Source organism: Camelus ferus, chromosome 3 (genome assembly GCF_009834535.1).
Source record: "Camelus ferus isolate YT-003-E chromosome 3, BCGSAC_Cfer_1.0, whole genome shotgun sequence".
Lineage (NCBI taxonomy): Eukaryota > Metazoa > Chordata > Mammalia > Artiodactyla > Camelidae > Camelus > Camelus ferus.
Genome location: NC_045698.1, coordinates 27,304,033 through 27,323,550, shown reverse-complemented (window position 1 = coordinate 27,323,550; position 19,518 = coordinate 27,304,033). Strand labels below are relative to the sequence as shown.

At 35.8% G+C, this 19,518-nt stretch overlaps 1 protein-coding gene across 6 annotated transcripts in view; it reads left to right on the top strand.

Moving 5' to 3' along the window:
- The window catches only part of FYB1 (FYN binding protein 1), a 143,044-nt gene that overhangs the window by 103,153 nt on the left and 20,373 nt on the right, over window positions 1-19,518 (top strand). For 5 of the 6 annotated variants that reach the window (XM_014559677.2, XM_014559675.2, XM_032471347.1 and 2 more), the window contains 9 exons: window positions 5,643-5,689; window positions 7,600-7,619; window positions 8,066-8,100; window positions 9,078-9,198; window positions 11,691-11,850; window positions 12,353-12,497; window positions 16,718-16,740; window positions 17,838-17,904; window positions 18,726-18,860. In XM_014559677.2, coding sequence (XP_014415163.1) covers window positions 5,643-5,689; window positions 7,600-7,619; window positions 8,066-8,100; window positions 9,078-9,198; window positions 11,691-11,850; window positions 12,353-12,497; window positions 16,718-16,740; window positions 17,838-17,904; window positions 18,726-18,860 — 753 coding nt within the window. The remainder of the gene's footprint in view (window positions 1-5,642; window positions 5,690-7,599; window positions 7,620-8,065; window positions 8,101-9,077; window positions 9,199-11,690; window positions 11,851-12,352; window positions 12,498-16,717; window positions 16,741-17,837; window positions 17,905-18,725; window positions 18,861-19,518) is intronic. The other variant, XM_032471327.1, reaches the window with a different exon arrangement.

Below are 19,518 nucleotides of genomic sequence, written 5' to 3'. Positions count from 1 at the left end.
AGGATAAGTAAGAATTTACCATTATAACCTTTTTAATAATTAGAAATGCTTAACATTTTCCAGAATTTGAGACTTGCCATATCAGTGGTGCATTCCCAGACAGTCTTACCTAAGTCCATGTGGAAAGCATTGGCTTAAACAAGTCATAGTTTTATCACTCCTCATGCATTAAATACCAGAAGACGTGTTCCAGGGAAGAGTTCAAGGGATTTCCATTCTCAGTGAGGGCAGGTTTAGAACAAAGTTTTGTGTGTCACTTAGATTTCCTCCTTCTTCTTTAAAACATTAACTGACAATGTAGAAGCTAAAGTCATGAATAAAGGTCGTGAATAGCAAATAAGTATAAAAGTCAACAGCTTCACATCTTTAAAAGTCAGGAAATAGAGCTCTGATAGCTTTATAAACATGACAGTCGTGAGAGTAAATCAATTTTGCTTTCCCTATTTAATTCTGCACACTAAGGCATAAAAACAAAGAGCTATGGTGGAAGGCTTTCTCGAATAGACATATTATTGTAACAGCTTATAAGCTTCCTTTTCTTCCTTACCAGCTCCCTCTGCTTATTTTTCTATGACTTGCTTGTGACTAGTTTTGTTGTTTGTCTCTTTATCTCTACTTGGAGCTTTTCTCAATGCTTTTTTTTTTTGAGCAGTTGGTGACAGTTTGATCTGAGTCTATGCATGACATTACCTATGTCTCCCCCTCATCTTTCTCCGTTTTATTCTTCACTATTATTCCTATTCTTAACACTATTTCATATTTAGTGAATATTTTAACATTTTACATACGGTGAAGTCAGACGTATACAAAATTAACTAAAATGTATATGCCATAATGTTGGGTCCATGAATAAATGTGAACATGCAAACATTACCCACAAGCAATAAATGGTTTGCGTTAAAGTGCAGACACACATTGAATGTGCTATGCAGAGACCCTTCCTTTTGCAAATATCTATTATTCATCCAGTGTTTCAGGAAGTAAACTGCAAGACCAGTAGTCTTTTTGACTTAATATTCCTTTTCAAAAGTGATAATAAACAATTCACTTTAGGAATAAATGTTAGTTTCTTAGTACTACTAGGACATCATTTATTTATCCAAAAAAAAATCAAAGTCCTGTACCTAACAGGAGTTACTCTAATAGCTTCCTAAAAATGGCAGTCATAGAACTAAATTAACAAAGTGATCATCTCTTTCTTCAAAGGGCTTATGGTCTAGCAGGAGGAAGAGAGACCTGCAAGCGAGTCCTCTGTAGTCATAGTAACACGGGACCATCACTATGGTGGAAGCCATGTATGACATGTGGAGGCAGCAACTGTGTGAGCTTGGGGGAGTTGGGGATAACTTCACAGAGGAGCGGGTGTTTAAGAAGAAGCTTATAGATTAAGGAGAGCCACAAGCAGGGGATGATGATGAGGAAGGATCATTCCAGAGAAGGGAAACAGCATGGGCTAAGCATGGAGGAACGAGAAACCAGGGAGTGTTCAGAGAATAAGTAAATTAATTCAGTATGAATATGTGAAGATGATGTTAGAAGAGGAAATATGCCAAATAAATCTGCAAAAGACCAGGGCTGATCTTAAGAACCTATAAACCTTGAAAATGACTGTCGATGTTATTCTGTAGAATGTCACTGTATTTTGAAGTCTAAAGTATTTACATCTTGTGCTTTTAATTAATATTCATTAAAGTTAATAATGCAAAGTCCTAATTTAAGTACTTAAATTCGCATAATATAACTTAGTATACCCTATTTCTACATCTAGTAGTTTTTATTAAATAAAAATAATTCAGGGGGATCTTTGATTAATGATTGGACAACTCAGACTAAATTCTTGCAAATCAATAGTTACATTTATAATAAATTTAGGTAATTAAACTCCCTTACACCTTTTACATTTCATGTATAAATTTATATGAATTTTATTTTTAAGCATTTCCAATACTTCACTGAACAAATTTAATAACTCCACCAAGGAAAACCCTCCCAAGAACATAAATGAGTCTTCTAAGTCTATTAAACCACATCCGGTTCTCTTAAATATTCGACCTGCATTTGCAATTGGATTTTTCTTATACTTTTTAAGGAACATAATTTATTTTGAAAAATTTTAAGCATATGAAAGGCAGGGAGAGTAGTATAATGAACCCCATTTCCCCTTCCCCAACTTCAACAATTATAAATTCATTACCAATCTTGTTTTTCATCTGTGCCCTACCTACTTCCCTCTTCTCATATTATTTTGAAACTAATACCAAACATCATATAATTACACCCATAAATATTTCAGTCAGTATCCCCGAAATTAGACTGTATGTATTCATATAAAACAGCACGTCGTTGTTCAAATTTCCAATAGTCTCTTAAATCATGTTGGTTTTTTGTTTGTTTGAATTAGAATCTAAGCAAAGTCTATAGCTTGTATGTTTTGTAATCCTTTTTCAAGCTATAGGTTCACCCTCTATTACTTTCTTTTTATTTATTGAGACTTATTTGTTGAACAAATCACGTTGTTTGGGGGCCTTATTGTTGCCCACAGTCTAGACGGTGCTGATTGCTTCCTTGTAGCACAGCTTATGTGGTCCCGTTCCTCTGCGTTTCCTGCAAATTGGTAATTGGATATAGAGGGGGGCTTGATCAAATTTAGTTCTATTTTTTTAATTAATTAATTTGTTTACTTAGGTAAGACTCCTTCCTAGGTGATGGTGTATTCTTTCATTAAGAGCTCCTGATTTTGGCTGATTCTCTTCTGTGAGATCATCAGCCTCTACACTCAGCCCTTAGAGTCCTTGCTTTTCAACCAAAATGATAAAGCCTAACTCACAAATTTTTAAATGATGTGACACAGAATATCCAACTGAATATCTACTGTAACAAATCTTCTTAAATACTACAAATACTGAAAGTATTGGACGCACATATATTGTCCCAATGATTAGAAAATTTATTTCACAGATTTTTGTACCATGGGTTTGAATTACTTCATTGTTTCTGTATTTAATTCTGAATCTTCCAAGATCTAAAAAGGCTCATTAAGAAAAACAAATGTCATGTCAAGATCAATCTAACTGGGTCTTTACATTTAACTAAACAATAAGATGTATGTGTGTGTGTATATATACACACACACACACATATGTTAAATTTTAAATGCTCAATTTTTTTAAAGTGAGTTTATTAGATAACAGTTTATGATCACATATGTTTATCATCTTGGGTGGAAACTGAGACATGCATGTCCATGGCAATTCTTCCTGAGTCACAAGTGTACCCACTAAGCCCTTTTTTATGGTCTCAGTGATAACAAGGCACTTCCAGTTCACATTCTTTCTTTCTTTTTTTTTTTTTTCCATAGAGGTACTGAGGATTGAACCCAGGGACTCGTGCATGCTAAGCATGCGCTCTACCACTGAGCTGTGCCCACTGCTTCCCTGCCCCCCATATTCTTTAAACAATGATAATTTTGCAGTTGGCATCTCCTGGGTTTAAGTAACACTCTTTCTTAATTCTTTAAGTGGCTACAGTATTGAATATGACATTGACAGAATCATATTTCAGTCGCTTTGGCAGCAGTGTGAAGGAGGGACTGTAAGGGTAGAAAAGATGAAGAGTAATTCTCATCATTGGAGACTGTTCAGATGGCCCCTGTAAAAGTCCACATGAGAGATGACAGAGTCCTGGTCTTGTGTCTAGCAGGACAGAGGAGAGAAATGGAAGGAGAAGTGAATTACAGGTGACGTTAAATATGCAGAACTTGATTGATTTGATGTGGGACTGAAGAACAGTGAGAAATAATGGATGACTTGAGGCTTAGGAGGATATGTGAATTGTGGTGCGGTTCACCGAGGTAAGAAACCTAGTAGGAAAAACAGGTTTAGGCTGGGATAAAACAGGGGAAACCTCAGCTTCTGGGATGTTAATATAGAGCCGGCAGTGGGACATACAAATAAAGATCGATAGGTAGATGGATAGGTAGATAGATAGATAGATTGACAGATTGATAGATAGATGGATAGATGAGTCTGAAACTCAGAAGGGAGGCCTGTGTTAGAGATTTCAGTATGGAAGTCACCAACATTAAGATAGGATGTGAAGCTGTGGGGGTGTATGAGGCCATTTAGGGGCAAATGTAGAGTGAAAAAAAAAAATGAGGAAGCCAAGACCAGAACACAAACGAACACTATCCCTTAAAGGGGAAGTCAGAGAAAATTAACCCGCAGAGGAAGTTGTGGGATAGTGACCAGAGAGACAAGAAGTCAGCCAGGAGAGATTTCTCATGGAAACAGAGGAGGATCAAGAAAGGCAAAATGGCCAATACTGTTAAGGGCCAGAAGCAATGAAGTAAGATGCAGGCTGAGAAGTGTTTAGTGGATTTGGTAATTAAGTCTTCTAAGAGTGGTTTCAGTGAAGGATTGCCAGTAGAAGCCAGATTGTTAGTCAATAAAGAAATGAGTGAGAGGAGAGGAAGTCAAGTTGGTGAATATGGACAGCTTTCTCTACTTTGGCTGGGAAAAGGAGGATGATCTTTTCGTGATGTGGAGGATTTAGAAAGGTCAAGAGAAGTGTTGGTCCTTTATGAATGAGTCACTTGGGCTGAGGGAGAAAACAAGACTGAGATGTTTAAGGATGGGGAGTGAAAAAAGAGGAACAAAATAATAATAATAAATAATATGCTGACACACAAAAGGGAATAAAAGGAGTGACATAACCAATAATTCAGATAGGATTCAGAACACAGGTGGAGAAGAACTTAGGGGGAGGTAAGGAAAGGAATCACTGTAGATAAGTTTGTGGATTAAAGGAATGTATTTTCTTAAGAGAGTCTGTCCCCAATAACTGCTCTTTTACCAGTGAAATAAGAAACAAGATCATCTGTTGATAGGGGAGAGGAGAGGAATAGAAGATTTGAGGGAAATAGTGAAGGTTTTGAATAGCCTTTGAGAAGGATGATGCAAGAGAGGGTTGACTAGATAAACAGTGTAATGCTATTCTAGAAGAGTGCTCGGGTACAGCTGATATTGAATGCTAATTATTTGTAATATCCAGAATCAGTAAAATGGCAATTTTCCCCAGCTATGCTAATCAACCTAACACTAAACATAGAAAATATAGATGCTCCCATAAATCATTAAGGACTTGTGGGGCCTAAGTATTTACTGATAAGAGCAGTTGGAGTGAATGGTTTGGAATGAAGCACCTTGGAGTCCAAGTCACAACTGATAGAAGCGAAGCCGGGTGGAGAACATCTGGAAAAGGTGAAGGAGTCAGGATGAGAACTAGTGCTCTTTGGTGTCTGTACCACAAGACCATCATATGCCTTCAGAACCCCAGAACTGACTTACTGATATACTGCCATTGTAACAGAAAATATTACTGCCCTGGAGCAATGGATTAATTGTAGGCGTTCACTTTGAATGTGCTGTACTCAAGCTCCCCGATTCTCCATTTTTTTTTCTTTTGCAGCAGTAGCAGCATAAACATAAGGCTAACACCTATTCCTTTGACTTCTGAAGTTTTAAATCAGAGCAGATATGAAAGAGAAAAGAATTCTCCAAGAATGATCCTTTTATTCATTTTTCTTTTTCATTGTAAGCTGAGTGTCTACTTGTCCATTTTCACTTTTTCTTTTTTGTTTTCAGAAGCTCTGTTAATGAAGACAATCAAGATAATGTCATGCACTCTGATGGTAAGTGACTAAAAGATGTTTATTAATTTGTTACCTCAGATATAGAAGTTTGAGTTAATTATTCTCATAGGGTTATTAATGGGTAATTATCATCATTAGTCCATGTAAGACCCCTCTCTTGTTTTACTTATTTGTTTATTCCCTTTTATCTCCATGAACCAACCCTTTTCCTTCCTTCTCCTTACCAGAGACATATACTCTAGTATAATTAATGTGTATGTGTCTTTTGTATGTATTCTTTGCATATATTCCTTGTATGTGTACGTATATATTTCAATTTACATGAACAGTATATTGTAGCTCACTCTGGTCTTTCTTTTTTTTATACTCCGCATAATGTGGTTTTGAGGATCCATCCATGTTGGATATGTACATTTAATTTGTTTCTGTTAACTGCTGCACAGCACTCCATGATATGCATTCACGTTTTACCTCCAACTCACTGGCACCACAAATAATAATTCAGTGCACCTTCTTGTTCATATCTCCATCTGGACCTCTGAGAGACTTTCTTTCAGATGTATATCCAGCAGTAGAATGGCTGCTCCTAAGTTATGGAGTATTCATTTTGACTGAATAAGACTAGGGTGCTCTCCAGAAGAGCTGCGTCTGTGTATACGCCCATCACAGGGCTTGAAGATGCCGAGAGGCCTGCCTTTCATCAGTGCATGGTATTATGCAGCCTTCCAGTTGTTTCCAGCCCTATGTGTATAAAATGATGTCCCATTTCATTTTCATGTCTCTGCCTGCTTTTGAGTTTGAGTACTTGATTTGTTTATTAGCCCGTGTGGTTTCCTGTTCTGTACATTGCAGGTCCCTATCCTTTGACCATGTTTTTCCTTGGGATTGGTATCGTTTTCTGGTTGACTTGCAGGAGTTTGTTTGTATTCCAGGTATTAATCCTATGTCAGTTGCAGACAATGCAAATATCTTCTCTCTTAGTCCATGCTGTCCTTCACAGAGCAGAAATAAATTTTGATATAATCAAATTCATTCATTTTTACTTTGTAACTTATTTATGCTCTTTAAGTTTTATTTAAGAAATCCTAGCCCTAGGACATAAAAATAACATCTTCTATTTTCTTCTATGAATGTTTTCCCTTAATTTTAGGTCATTGATCTCTTTGCAGTCCACCTTTGAGGATTTAGTAGAAATTGAGATTTGTTTTTGTGTGTGTGAAGCCAGTTTTCCCATTACTATATTCTGAAATCTACCCTTTACTCATTAATGTATAGTGCCACCTTTACTATATTAACTCTGTTGGTGTGTTTCTGTTTTTGCATACATAGGTGTGTTACTGTGTGCATTACGTGTGTGTGTATATTTGTGTATATGTAAATTTGTGGATCTGTCTCTGGGCTCTCTGCTCCAGGTCTGTTTGTTCCTAAATCAACCACACTGCTTTTATTATCATTGTTTTAGCTTATGTCTTAATACCTTGTAATTTGTTGATATTTACTAAACCCTTGAGCAGTAAAATATCTTTTAAAAAAATTAAATTAACTTGATTTGTTTGATACATGAAAGCAAAGCCTTGGAAACAAATAAGTCAAAAAGTATAAATGAATTGTGATTTTCTGGTAATACCTTTATTCCACACAAGCCCACAAAACTAAACGCATGCCTTTCACAAAAAGAATGAAGGGTGTCTTCATTATTTTTTGGCTTTTGCATTATTTTATGAAAACCAATGAAATGAGTTTGTAATTAAATTAAAAGATTTTGAAAAGCCATAGTAAAGATCTAAATCACATATTCTATTTAATACTTCTCTACCTTCGGTAAACTGTAAGTTCTGTTAGATTATGAATGTTTTGAATATTTTATTATATTTAATAATCTTGTATTAAAGCATTTCTTAGTTATAGTATATTAAATTGTATTCTCTTTTTCTTTTTTATCACCTTAGGTACTGGAAATCTAGATGAGGTCAGTTTCTTTCTTCCTTGTCAGAGTATATTGCTGTAACTAGAATATTTAACATTTCTTATGAATCATTTTCCATTGGTATAAACCAGCAAATGAAAATTCTTATGAGTAATGGTGATGTATTTCCATTTGTAATCTCACTTCATCGAAAATGCTTGAGACATTAAACACCAATCATTACAGTGACTCAGAGTAATTTTGTGGCACTGAACACACACTTAAATCTGGATACACATCTGAAATATATAGCAGGATTTAAAATGAAATATTTTTGTGCTTTCTTTCCAAGTCTGTCTCTAAAAACAACAAAAAAATTTTTTTAAACGAGCAGAATTTACATACACTTAAATTTATGCTTGTTTTACTGAGTGTTGGAGCCACATAATATATGTATGTTCCCTTTTTGAATAATTAAAACTAATCATTATTCATGTTTTTCTCAACAGGAACAAGACAGTGAAGGAGAAACATATGAAGACATGTATGGGTTACATTTTTTCACCTTGATATTTTCCTTCTAAGATGAATATAATGATGATCATGAAGGAGAGCAGAGGGACAGTCAACACTAAGAGGAGGGGAAAGCTGTACTGTTCAAATGATGGGCATGTAATCATAACCCTTAGTTCAGTACAAAGGATTAAAGATTCTTTTCTTGTCTGAGGATTTTGCAGAGGACTCTGTTAAAATGCCATTGTCTGAGAGGGCAGAGGCCCGGAGCTAGACCGCAGGCAGGGAATCACAGGCCAGGAATCTGTATTTCTTGCTCTCAGTGTGTCCTTGGGCAAATAAATTCATGTGTAGGTTACAGAGTCTTCCCTGAGGTAGTGCTTCACCTCCCAAGGGTGCTTTGTGAGACCATGTAACACAGCCCCAGATGCCAAAGTTTCAGCCTGCTAAAGCAGAAAGACGTTAAAAATAGTTCCAAAATGGGTTTCTGGGTAGCCCAGGACTAAGAAATTTCTTGGAAAATGAGTGAAAGCAGAAACGAATATGTTTATCTTATTTTGTCTTTTGTTGATTCACATATCTTAATTTTCTCTACCCAGTGCTTACTCGACTAATTCTGACTAAAGTTTCTGAACAAAGGTTTGCACATACAGACTTGTGGGTGCCCATGTACCAGCGAGCATACGCATGTGAGAGAGAGAGAGAGAGAGATTAATACTATTCATGCCAACATGCTGTAAGAACAGGGCCTTATGAGCAGTGCCTTCCACTTGCTGGCACAGCTGTAAGGGAAGCAGAGGCTTTGGAGGGCACCCTCACTTGTGTGCCTCCTACTGGTCTGAAGAACACTCTCACACACCCAGGAAAATTTTGAGAAGCCTTGGCTTTGTGCCTTCATCTCTACTTCAGATACCATCCTCTGTCATGGGTAGAAGCCTCTCAGGATGGTGAGCCCTAACCCATCAATGCCAGAGGACGCTGAAGCAACCTAACAATCTTTATCCACAGAGAAGCATCCAAAGAAAGAGAGAAGAAACGGGAAAAGGAGGAAAAGAAGAGACTAGAGCTGGAGAAAAAGGAACAGAAAGAGAGAGAAAAGAAAGAGCAAGAAATAAAGAAGAAATTTAAAGTAAGAGCTTGCTGGCTGTTGGGTGAAAAAGTGAAACCTTTTTTTAGAACTTTCACACAAAAGGGGGCACCCGTTTTGAAACCTTAACATGGTTGGAGAATTACTCAGTCTTTGGTTTCTAAAGAGTAACTGCCTTCATAACAGTAATGTTGTCGTCCAATACACTCCTTTATCCCAGCACTAAAAATGTAATACAATGAAATCCAAACAAAAAACGGTGGCTTATAAGTTGGATAAAATCCAAATAAAATATGGCATGAGCTCAGGAAATTTTATGTCAATTACTCAAACCCATCTTGGTTCTCCTCGTTACACATTTCATGTTAACCTACACGCAACAGGCACTTAGGACCACACATGTCTGTATCCCTGTGGCATGAACGACAGGGTGCCAGGGGCAAAAGTGTCTCTGGATTAACCAGACTGGTCTCAGGATAAAGTCCTCTGAGCTACTCTAACTGCTGGTATCCAGACCTTTTTACTTTATTTTAAGCCTTTGTACATATTGACTTCTGATACCCGCTGTTTCTCTTCCTTCTTCATCCACCAGGATTTCTGACCTCTCTCTTCTCTGCTTTCTAACTTCTAATTGTGTGACTTCTGTTACTACCGCCACTAACACTGCACTTGCAGGCTCTCCTCTCTTGGCTACTCCATCTCTGGTGACATGGTCCATGTGGTGTAGGTCTGTATGTCGGCTGAGCTACAAACCTATTCTTCACTTTAAAAAGAATTCATATCAAGTTTCCTTTAAATATTTAATTCCTCCAGAACATTTAATACATGGTTTGGATTGTAAAAAATGTGATTTATATATAACTTCCCAGTATATGTATTATCATAAAACAAAGATTTAACAGCAGGGCATAGGGAAAATATAAAGCTTGGAGTTAGTTGAACAATGTGGATTCAAATTCTAGCTGCACGTGTGAGTTATGTGACCATGGGCTTACACGTAAACTTCTCTGAACCTCAGATCTTATTTTTAAAGTGAGTAAATGATACCTCTCTTGAAAGTTTGTTATGGAATTAAATAAAATAATGCATATAAGTCATTGTATCTATTATAGCTTCTTGTTAAGTTTTGCTTACTATATATAAGTAAAATTAACACTACAATATAAATATTAAAACATTTTACCCATACAGAATGTATGGATATCAATGTTTATATTTTTCAAGTAGAAAATATGAAAAATTAATTTCTTAAATGAAAATCTTTATAACACATTTTATGAAGAGATAGTTTATAGTTTTGAAGGGATTATGTGAAACATTTCCTTGTATTTCCTTTGGACAAATCAATTTTACATTGTTTCACTCATTCATTCAAATGATACTCAAGTGATAAATATTGATAAGAAAAAATTAGGGCATAGAAATCATACCATCAAATATGAACTCAAAAGTTTGTCAAGACTGGGACTTCACATGCTATATTCCTTCTACAAAATGTTAATAGATATTAAAATTAAGGAAATGAAATAAGTGTGAGAACTGTTACAAAGCACCACATTTCATTAATTCTAAGACTAAATATTTCGCATTTTGAAATTCTGAAATTAGGATACATCTTAACATCATTGGCATATCATTTAAATTAAGCTGTTTTCTTTCTTTCTTAGTGGTACATAATTAATGATCTGTCTCACAATTTGTAGCAATACAACTTCAATAAAATAAAGTAGAGCTTATTCAAAAATCACAATGCATATTTGCATATCAAAAGATCCAAGAAGTCAGCTGAAAAGACACCAATTTAGGATTAGAAAATTAGGAGTTTAGGATGCATGGCCTCTAAACTAGATCATTCCCCTGCTGTCAAGAAACCACTGTACTATTCAGGATGTTAGTTTTAAAAACCTCACATAGTATATGTATGCTATTTTTTAATTCACAAATTTATTTCTAAACTATCTTGTTTACGGCAGGCAATGTCTACTCCAAGTTTACAGATAGACAAATACCACACAGTTTGAGAAAAGAAAAGAAAGCAAATGCTTTTCCCATGAGTACAAGCAACCACCACACTCCTTCTGCTGTTTTAGGCCTGCAGAGAACCATCTGCATAGAATAACTGCACAGAGCAAAGAGGAAAAGAACCTCTGCCTACCAAGCAGACCACCATCATACCCCATAAAAACATGTAGCACTCAGCATGGATTATCATACATACCAGGTATTCGGTTATAAGTGGCTTCCTCTGCAAGTCGTTCAGAGTTCCCCAGGTCAACAGATCACTACCCCTCTTTCTTGGCCCCCAAGCACAATGCTTACGCTAGTCCTGCCTCACCTCTGTGATTTTTCCCTAACCCCTGCTATAGGAACATTCACCAGGAATGACATTCATCCTTACCTTCTAGTTGAAAACTGTAAATGTTGGAAATAGGCTGGTTGGCAAGTGGTGGACATACTGTCTTTCAAAACCGCATTCCTTAAAGATTTTCTGAATAGTAAGGAAGCTTGTTGTGATTTTTTTTCCCTCTTTGCAGCTAACAGGCCCTATTCAAGTCATCCATCAAGCAAAAGCTTGCTGTGATGTCAAAGGAGGAAAGAATGAACTAAGCTTCAAGCAAGGAGAGCAAATTGAAATAATCCGCATCACAGACAACCCCGAAGGGAAATGGCTGGGCAGAACAGCAAGAGGGTCATGTGAGTGCACATTTTCCTGTAACTTCAAAGTGTTTTCTTTTTGAGCCAATGCGAATGTGAAAATTCTTCCAAAGCTACTCACAAGCATTAACTTGAGAGTATGTCAGAGGGTAGACAAAGATGGGAAGATTTTAGGTAGAGCTCCACCTTCCCCTCATCTGTGTTATCTTCTTAGTGGGGAAACATGTAAATATTTATATTATCCCAGGGAGGAGCAAAGAGCATTATGTTCTTCACTGATGTTAAAAGGCAAAAATGATTCATGTAAATCACTTTGGAATCTCGAAAATAGACTCTAGGTTTACCCCAAACCACAACCGCACAAGATTTGACGAAGGCCAGTGAAGAAACATGTGTCAATGCAGGAAGTCTATAAATCAGAATCGTGAGCAGAGGAATACAGGGAAAATTTAAAGAGCAAATGTGCAATTGGTATTTTATTCACAATTTCAAGACAGTTAAAGTGCAGTTACCTGAACATAAATCGTTCCCCTTTTGATAGATGGCTATATTAAAACAACTGCTGTAGAGATTGACTATGATTCCTTGAAACGGAAAAAAAATTCCCTTGGTGCTCTTTCGTCAAGACCTACTGAAGATGACCAGGAAGTATATGACGACGTCGCAGAGCAGGCAGATGCTAGCAGGTATGTGTAAATACAAACAGTAGAGCAAATCAGACTGCCTCCCTGTCAGAGATGATGTATTTTAAGATACTAGAATTTTGCTTTCCATACTTCCTGCTGCTCTCTATCTCTAAACTAAATTACCATTTATAGTCATTTCTCTACGGGTCAAAAGTCACTTGAAACTCCACAGTCTTTTAGTTTACTCCTTGGTTGTATATATCAAGTACTACTTGAAATATCATGGGCCATTTGCTGGAAGTTGCCAAATGTGTTGCCAATCCAGAAGGCTGTTTTACAATATTCATTCTGATTTGATCTTAGGGATACGCCTAAAGTAAATACAATTTCATAAGATATTAAGCATGAAATATAAGTTAGCTCTGAAAAATATAAAACTTTTTGCTCTGAAGTCTCTAAGTCTAAATATATTTGAAAGTGTAACAGAAAAAAATGCTTTTTTTTACTACAGCTCTACTCTTTAAGTGTAAAAAAGTAAAAGCTCAATCCCCCGTGATCCCTGGGAATCAACTAAGGGTCCAACTTTCCGTGGCCCATTCATTCCAAGAATTATGGGAACACCTTCCTGGGGTGGAGGAACAGAACAAGACCTCCTTTCTGGAGGAGCCAAGAGTGGAGAGTGGCCATCTTGTCCTGCATCCCTCTTCTTCCCTTTTTCCCCTTCTCAGTTACCAGCTTCCTTTCTCCATGCCTCCTCATCTCTTTTTCCTAGCTCTGACCTTCCTTGCCCTTTCTTCTCCTTCCTTTTCCATTCCCCTTTTCTTTTTCATTCCTTCTTTCCTCCAATATCTCCCTTTCCTAGTAAATCCATGAGCCCTTCAAGTTGAAGGAAAAGGAGGAGGAAAATCTCCAGCACAGTGAGAACCCTCATTTTTCTATGCCCACTTTGTGTTATTGGGAAACCCTCACATGATCCCAAAACACATGATCCATGCTAGATCTTCACTTGGGAACAAATGTGTCTGCATTCTTCATAACTCAGGTTTCAAAGAAAAAAATGTTTTAATTATCAACCATTTAAAAAATGTAAAATGATCAAAATAGTAATATACTTATAAGATACATGAAGAATTAAATTTCCCTCTAATGGTCTTTGAACTCATGGCATCAATTATACTTCCGTTGCTTTCTGGAAGTTTTGTCTTTCTAAAATGAATAATAGCCTGCAATGCTTTCTTACCAGGTTATGACCATAAGTTATGCAACATATATCAAAGCATGCAATGTATGCACTGGAATTTACAGATCATAAATGGACCTTAGTAATAAGAAACACACTGACCTAGTTTGAGAGTGAGTAAATGCCAATTTTGGGGTCAGTTGCCATTCCAAATGGCCAAATTCTGAGACTTACAGAATTTTCTGGATATGAGTATGCATACCATGTATATTATCAACATATATACCTTATGTTCATCTTTTATCTCTTAAAAAAAAGCATTTCCCTTATTATTTTGGAATTAAAGAACCCCAGTTATATTAAGAAATGACATATTTACACTATGAACATACTCAAGAAAAAAATAATAAATCCACAAAAAAGGATTGAAATCCTTAAAATGAAACCTTATTTACCATAATAGGTGACTATTTCCCAAAACTAATGCTATTACTATCTCCATTTTGTCTAGTCCATACATATTGCAACTCTAAAAGACATCTCTAGTTAGTAAACATGTAGCAGGAAAAGAATCTTCTATTTAGTAGAATGGGCTTGGAGGAGGTGTGTGGTTTTAATGCTCCTATCTTAAAAAAAGATAGCACCACAATATTTACTGGTATCTATTCCTCCCATATGCATATTTAATAAGAAAATGAATGAGGAGACATCACTTCTACACAAGTGTTTTTTGAAACTACAGCTGCTACTGGCAGAGATCTCATAACAGAACATGCTTTGTCCTTAGTAGAACAAAGAAAGATGCTGAGTATAGCTGGCAGTCTGTCCTGGCAAGAATAAGAAAAGGCACCGTCCTCTCCCCCTCCTTCCCCCTCCCCCAGATGCCTCTTGGTTCCTTGCACTCTTTACTGGCTCTTTCCCGTTTCCTCCGGGGTAAGGCGAGCTGCCTGAGCACTTCAGACTCTGAGCACACAGGAAGCTTAAAGGCACAGGTCCTGACGGCTGTTTTCCTTTTCTTACCAATTAAACATTTTTTGTAATAAATATGAAATGTTCAACAAAAGGAAATTACAAGTGGAAATACCATTCCTCCGTCACATAAAAAACTTTCTTCTATGTATGTTTCCCAGCCTTTTCCCTGCCACTCACCCTTTGCTCTCTCCCTTCCCTTTTCCTTTTCTCACACTCTCCTCTCCTTGCCTCTAGTTTGTCTGACAAATAGTTTCTATTCCAGAGAGCCCAGTGTATGAAATTGGAGAATGGCTCTAGAAATGAAACAATGTATGGTGGCTTTGCTCCCGATGATTATAATCCCCTTCTTTGGGAACTGGGTATGAGAATCTCCAAGATAGAATATATTTTATTTGCCAGGGGTGGCAATCGACCAAAGCAGCAATTTTTCACAGAATTCTAACAGCTTGCTTCATGCTCAAAGGGAAATGTCGAAGACAACAAATGAGAAAATAGTTTGTAAGCAAGTAGAGAATATATTTAAACTTCATCAAAAATCAATTCCTTATTTATATATTAAGACATTTAGAGCATGTTTTTCTACAAAGTTCCGTTAGCAAGAGAATGCTTCTATTTCTAGGTTAACTTGCTTCATACTGATTTCTATTATTCTGAACTTGAGGTTGAGGAATCAGATGTGTGTAATTAGACAGTGTGATTGTAATATCAGACTGATATCTGTTGCTGGCAGATTATCCAGAAGGCAAAAAAGGGACACAGGGAGTGCAGTGAGGTGTAGCCAAAATGACATACAGGAAGCCAGGATGCTGAGGCTCTTAGCTCATGGCTTCAGCTGATTAAAAGTGGGCTTGGTCACGTCACTTAATTCCTCAGAGCGTCAGTTTCTTTTCTGCAAAATAAACTAGATGACGTCTGAGATTGCTTTTAGTTCTCACAGTCTACACTTCCTTTGCGCCCACAGAACTCATATTTTAGAGGGGAAAATGAGAAAAAAAAAACAGATGATTACAAAAGAGGAAAAATATAGAATCTTATAGAAATAAATAAAAAATGCAGAAATCTGGATTTAGAGATTCAGGAGCCACACTATACAAAAGCCTCCTGAAGAGAATTTCAAAATTTTTTAAGTTCTCTCTTTGAAAAAATGTAATCCTATTGGTCTAAGAGTCAAATGCTGTGATTATAAGATACTGAAAGAAAATTGGATTTAATGCAGTAGTGGTTCTGGAATAATACTCTGTCTTTTTTAATAAATCCATCTATGGAATAATATAATACTGTACAATCTGAAAACAGCGTCATGGGAAAATGCTAGAAACAAACCTTATGATTGGAATACTTTATGTAGTACTGAATCTCACTTGATTCTTATTAGGCTTGTTTTGTTTTGTTTTTTGCTTTGTTACTACTCATCTGTTACAATAAGGAACAACTTTTCTTTTCACATATAACATCTGATAACTTTTTTCTAATTAAAGTATGGTTGACTTACAATATTATATTAGTTTCAGGTATATAACATAGTGATTCAATATTTTTATAGATTATACTCCATTTAAAGTTATTATAAAATATTGGCTATATTCTCTGTGCTGTACAATATATACTTGTAGATTGTTTATCTTATACATAGTAGTTTGTACCTCTTAAGCCCCTCGCCTGAACTTGCCTCTCCCCTCAACCTGCTGTTCCTTCCATCCCCTTGCTACTGGTAACCACTAGTTCATTTTCCATATCTGTGAGTTTGTTTGTTTTGTGATATTCATTTGTTTTATTTTTTTAGATCCAGTATATAAGTGATAACGTACAGTATTTGTCTCTCTCTCTCTGACTTATTTCACTGAGTATAATACCCTCCAGGTCCACCCATGTTGTTGCAAATGGCAAAATCTCATTCGTTTTATGCCTGAGTAACATTCCATTGTGTATGTACACTGTGTCTTCTATATCCATTTATCTGCTGATGGAAACAGATTACTTCTATATCTTGGCTACTGTAAATAACATACTGATAACGTTTGACTGGACTGTTATTTTTCTTTTATATAACTGTTCAATATATGTATTTCTTTTTCTTATAGCTAAATAAATCATATTTTAATTTAATTTGTCTATTTTTTTTCCCTAGCCACAGTCAGAGTGGAAGTGGAGGTAAGCCACACACTTTTATCAGCAGTTTTCCAAGTCTTCGATGTTTTTGTGTAAATTGACAAAATGCTTTCATTTGCAGATAATGAGGAGGATCTGAATGTGGTAGAAAGAACACTGGACTAGAAACCAATGACCTAGAGTCCAGTCCTGGCCACTGAGTGGCCCTGACCAAATCACTTCTTTTCTTCCAAGTTTGTTATGGGTCATAGGGTGACTCCATTTCCAGTGTGCCCAGGGCAGTCTTGATTTTTGCCAATTGTCTGAGCACAATTATTAACAGTATCCCCCTTCACTTTCAGAAGTATCCTTGTTTGGATGACTTCTGTGGCCACCTTAGCTATGACTCCTAGAGACTCCTTGATATCTCATCAACAAAATAAGGATATTTTACTAATACCTGGCAGTGCTAAACTTCTCATCCTAAAAATCAAATTTCAAGTTTATTGTACATCTTTCTGTACAGAGAAGGCACTCAAGAAGCATTTGTTAAATAAATATTTGTCAAATAGCAAGATTCCTAAGACTGTGGGACAACAAATCAAACAAGAAAGGATTTAACTTTTAACTTTGATGAAATGAATTAAAGAAATGAAAAGTCATCTTTCGTGCCTTTGTTTCAGCTCCTATCAGTGTTTACAAATTCACCTTTCATTTCCTTTGCTTTTCTTTACTTATATCTTGATCAGTATCTTTTTTCTAAATGTCTCCTCAGTATTAATTAATTTTTTGCTTATCACCTTCTCCCTCCTCTTTTTCCTCAATAAGTATTTAACTCCATTGCCTATTTAATTTTACTTTTTCTCATAGTTATTTTCCCCTATTCCTTTCCTCAGCAGTGCACAGTACTCTTTATCATCCCTCATTTTTTTGTTACCTTTCACTTCGAAGAATTCCTTATAAAACAATTTTTTAAAACAATTAATTTATCTACTATCTTTGTGAGAATGGGAAAATAAAGGTATTTTTTAATTTAAATAGTTGATATGAAAGAGGAGTGCTTTCTGCGGTTAAATATGACAGATTATCAAATTTTGAGTGACCGATTGTGACCAAATTATAAAATTAACAGAAGATTTTTACCCCTAATTCAAATGAAGGGATGTTCCCACCTCCCCCAGATGATGATATTTATGATGGGATTGAAGAGGAGGATGCTGCTGACAGGTAAGAATAATCAGCTAATTGCCTTTCTGCAAAATATTGTGTAGACTGAAATTTAGTTTTGATTTCCAGTTAGAATAAATAGCAGAAAATAATGTTTCCTGTTACATTACCAAAAATTATTTGAATGTTTAATTAACAGCCGTAGTAAATCAGGAAGTGTAATTGCATTACACTTCAAGTGGTATATTGTTTGGAAGAACCTTGACAACCATGTCAAAAGAAGAGAAATGAAAAAGGGTTAAGGGGATACAGGTGTTGCAGATTGTTTTTCAAACTTTTCCCAATCATTTATTTATCAGTCAATAATTTATTTCTACAACCATCTCTAGAGAGTCTGTCAGTTGCATGGCTATCCTTTGTATAATAATCAAGGTTGTGGGCAGTCCAAATAAATTGAGGTCATATGCTATCTGTAGCAAAACCAGTATTGAATACTTAATCCTTTAGGTGTTTAAACTTTTGAAATGGTGTATTTTAAAATTTAAACATGTATTTAAATTTTTTAAATCCACTAACTACTTAATCTTAATTATAGTAAAGCCAAATTAATGTTTAAAACTTAATCCTGACTTAGCTTGCTGTTTTAAGAACCAAGAGAAATCCACCAAGTAGAAAAAATAGCTTACCTGCTTCTTACCTAGTAGCAGCAGTATTCAAAGACCATGACCTATGTACTTAATAGCTTTGTCTTGTTGAATACAGTGAGTAGCTTACTATGTGAATAATCAATGCAGAATAATTATAAAAGCTCTGAATGTCCACCCAATGTCTTCACATTCCACTGATGATTCCATTCTGATCAATGCCTACGTGCTCCAAAGCTCCATGCCACAGGTTGAAGAGAAGAGTAATACGTGGTCCTGGGGGATTTTGAAGATGTTAAAGGGAAAAGATGACAAAAAGAAAAGTATACGAGAGAAACCTAAAGTGTCTGATTCAGACGATGAAGGTTCATTGTAAGGATCCACCAGCCACCAAAGCCAGTGCACAATAACGACATTAACTTTAATTTAATCAAATGCTACTAATATTTTATAACCAATAACCAAATTCTGACGGGCTTAAACCATGTTAATGATTTTTTTTCATTAGTCTCATTTACTGTCACCCTTAAACCCATGCATTCACATAAGAAGAGTAGTGTTGAAAAACCATCATATGGTTCAAAAATATATTTTGCTTTCCATTCAAACATGCACAAGTGAACACACACACCCTCACACACTCATACACACCCTCACACACTCATACACACTCACTCCCTCCATTTAGTAGGACCTTTTTTAACTGAGCATCACATCTAAAAGCTCACAATTCCAGTGCCACATTTTATTATATAATTTAATATGTTGACTACTCTTCAAAATATACATTCTCTATTAAAAATTAGTTTGCTAGAAATAAAGGACATAATTTGGAATTTCTTTTCTCTAAGCACAGTATTCAAAGTCTTTGTAACTCTGTTTCACAATAGTGATATATTAATTCTACTTAATGTATTTATCCTATACTAAAATTATTTGAAATATTTTATTAATTGTATAAATAAAACTAAAGCATAAATTTTATCATTCCATCCAAAAATAACCCTTTAGTGTATGTTCCATACATATT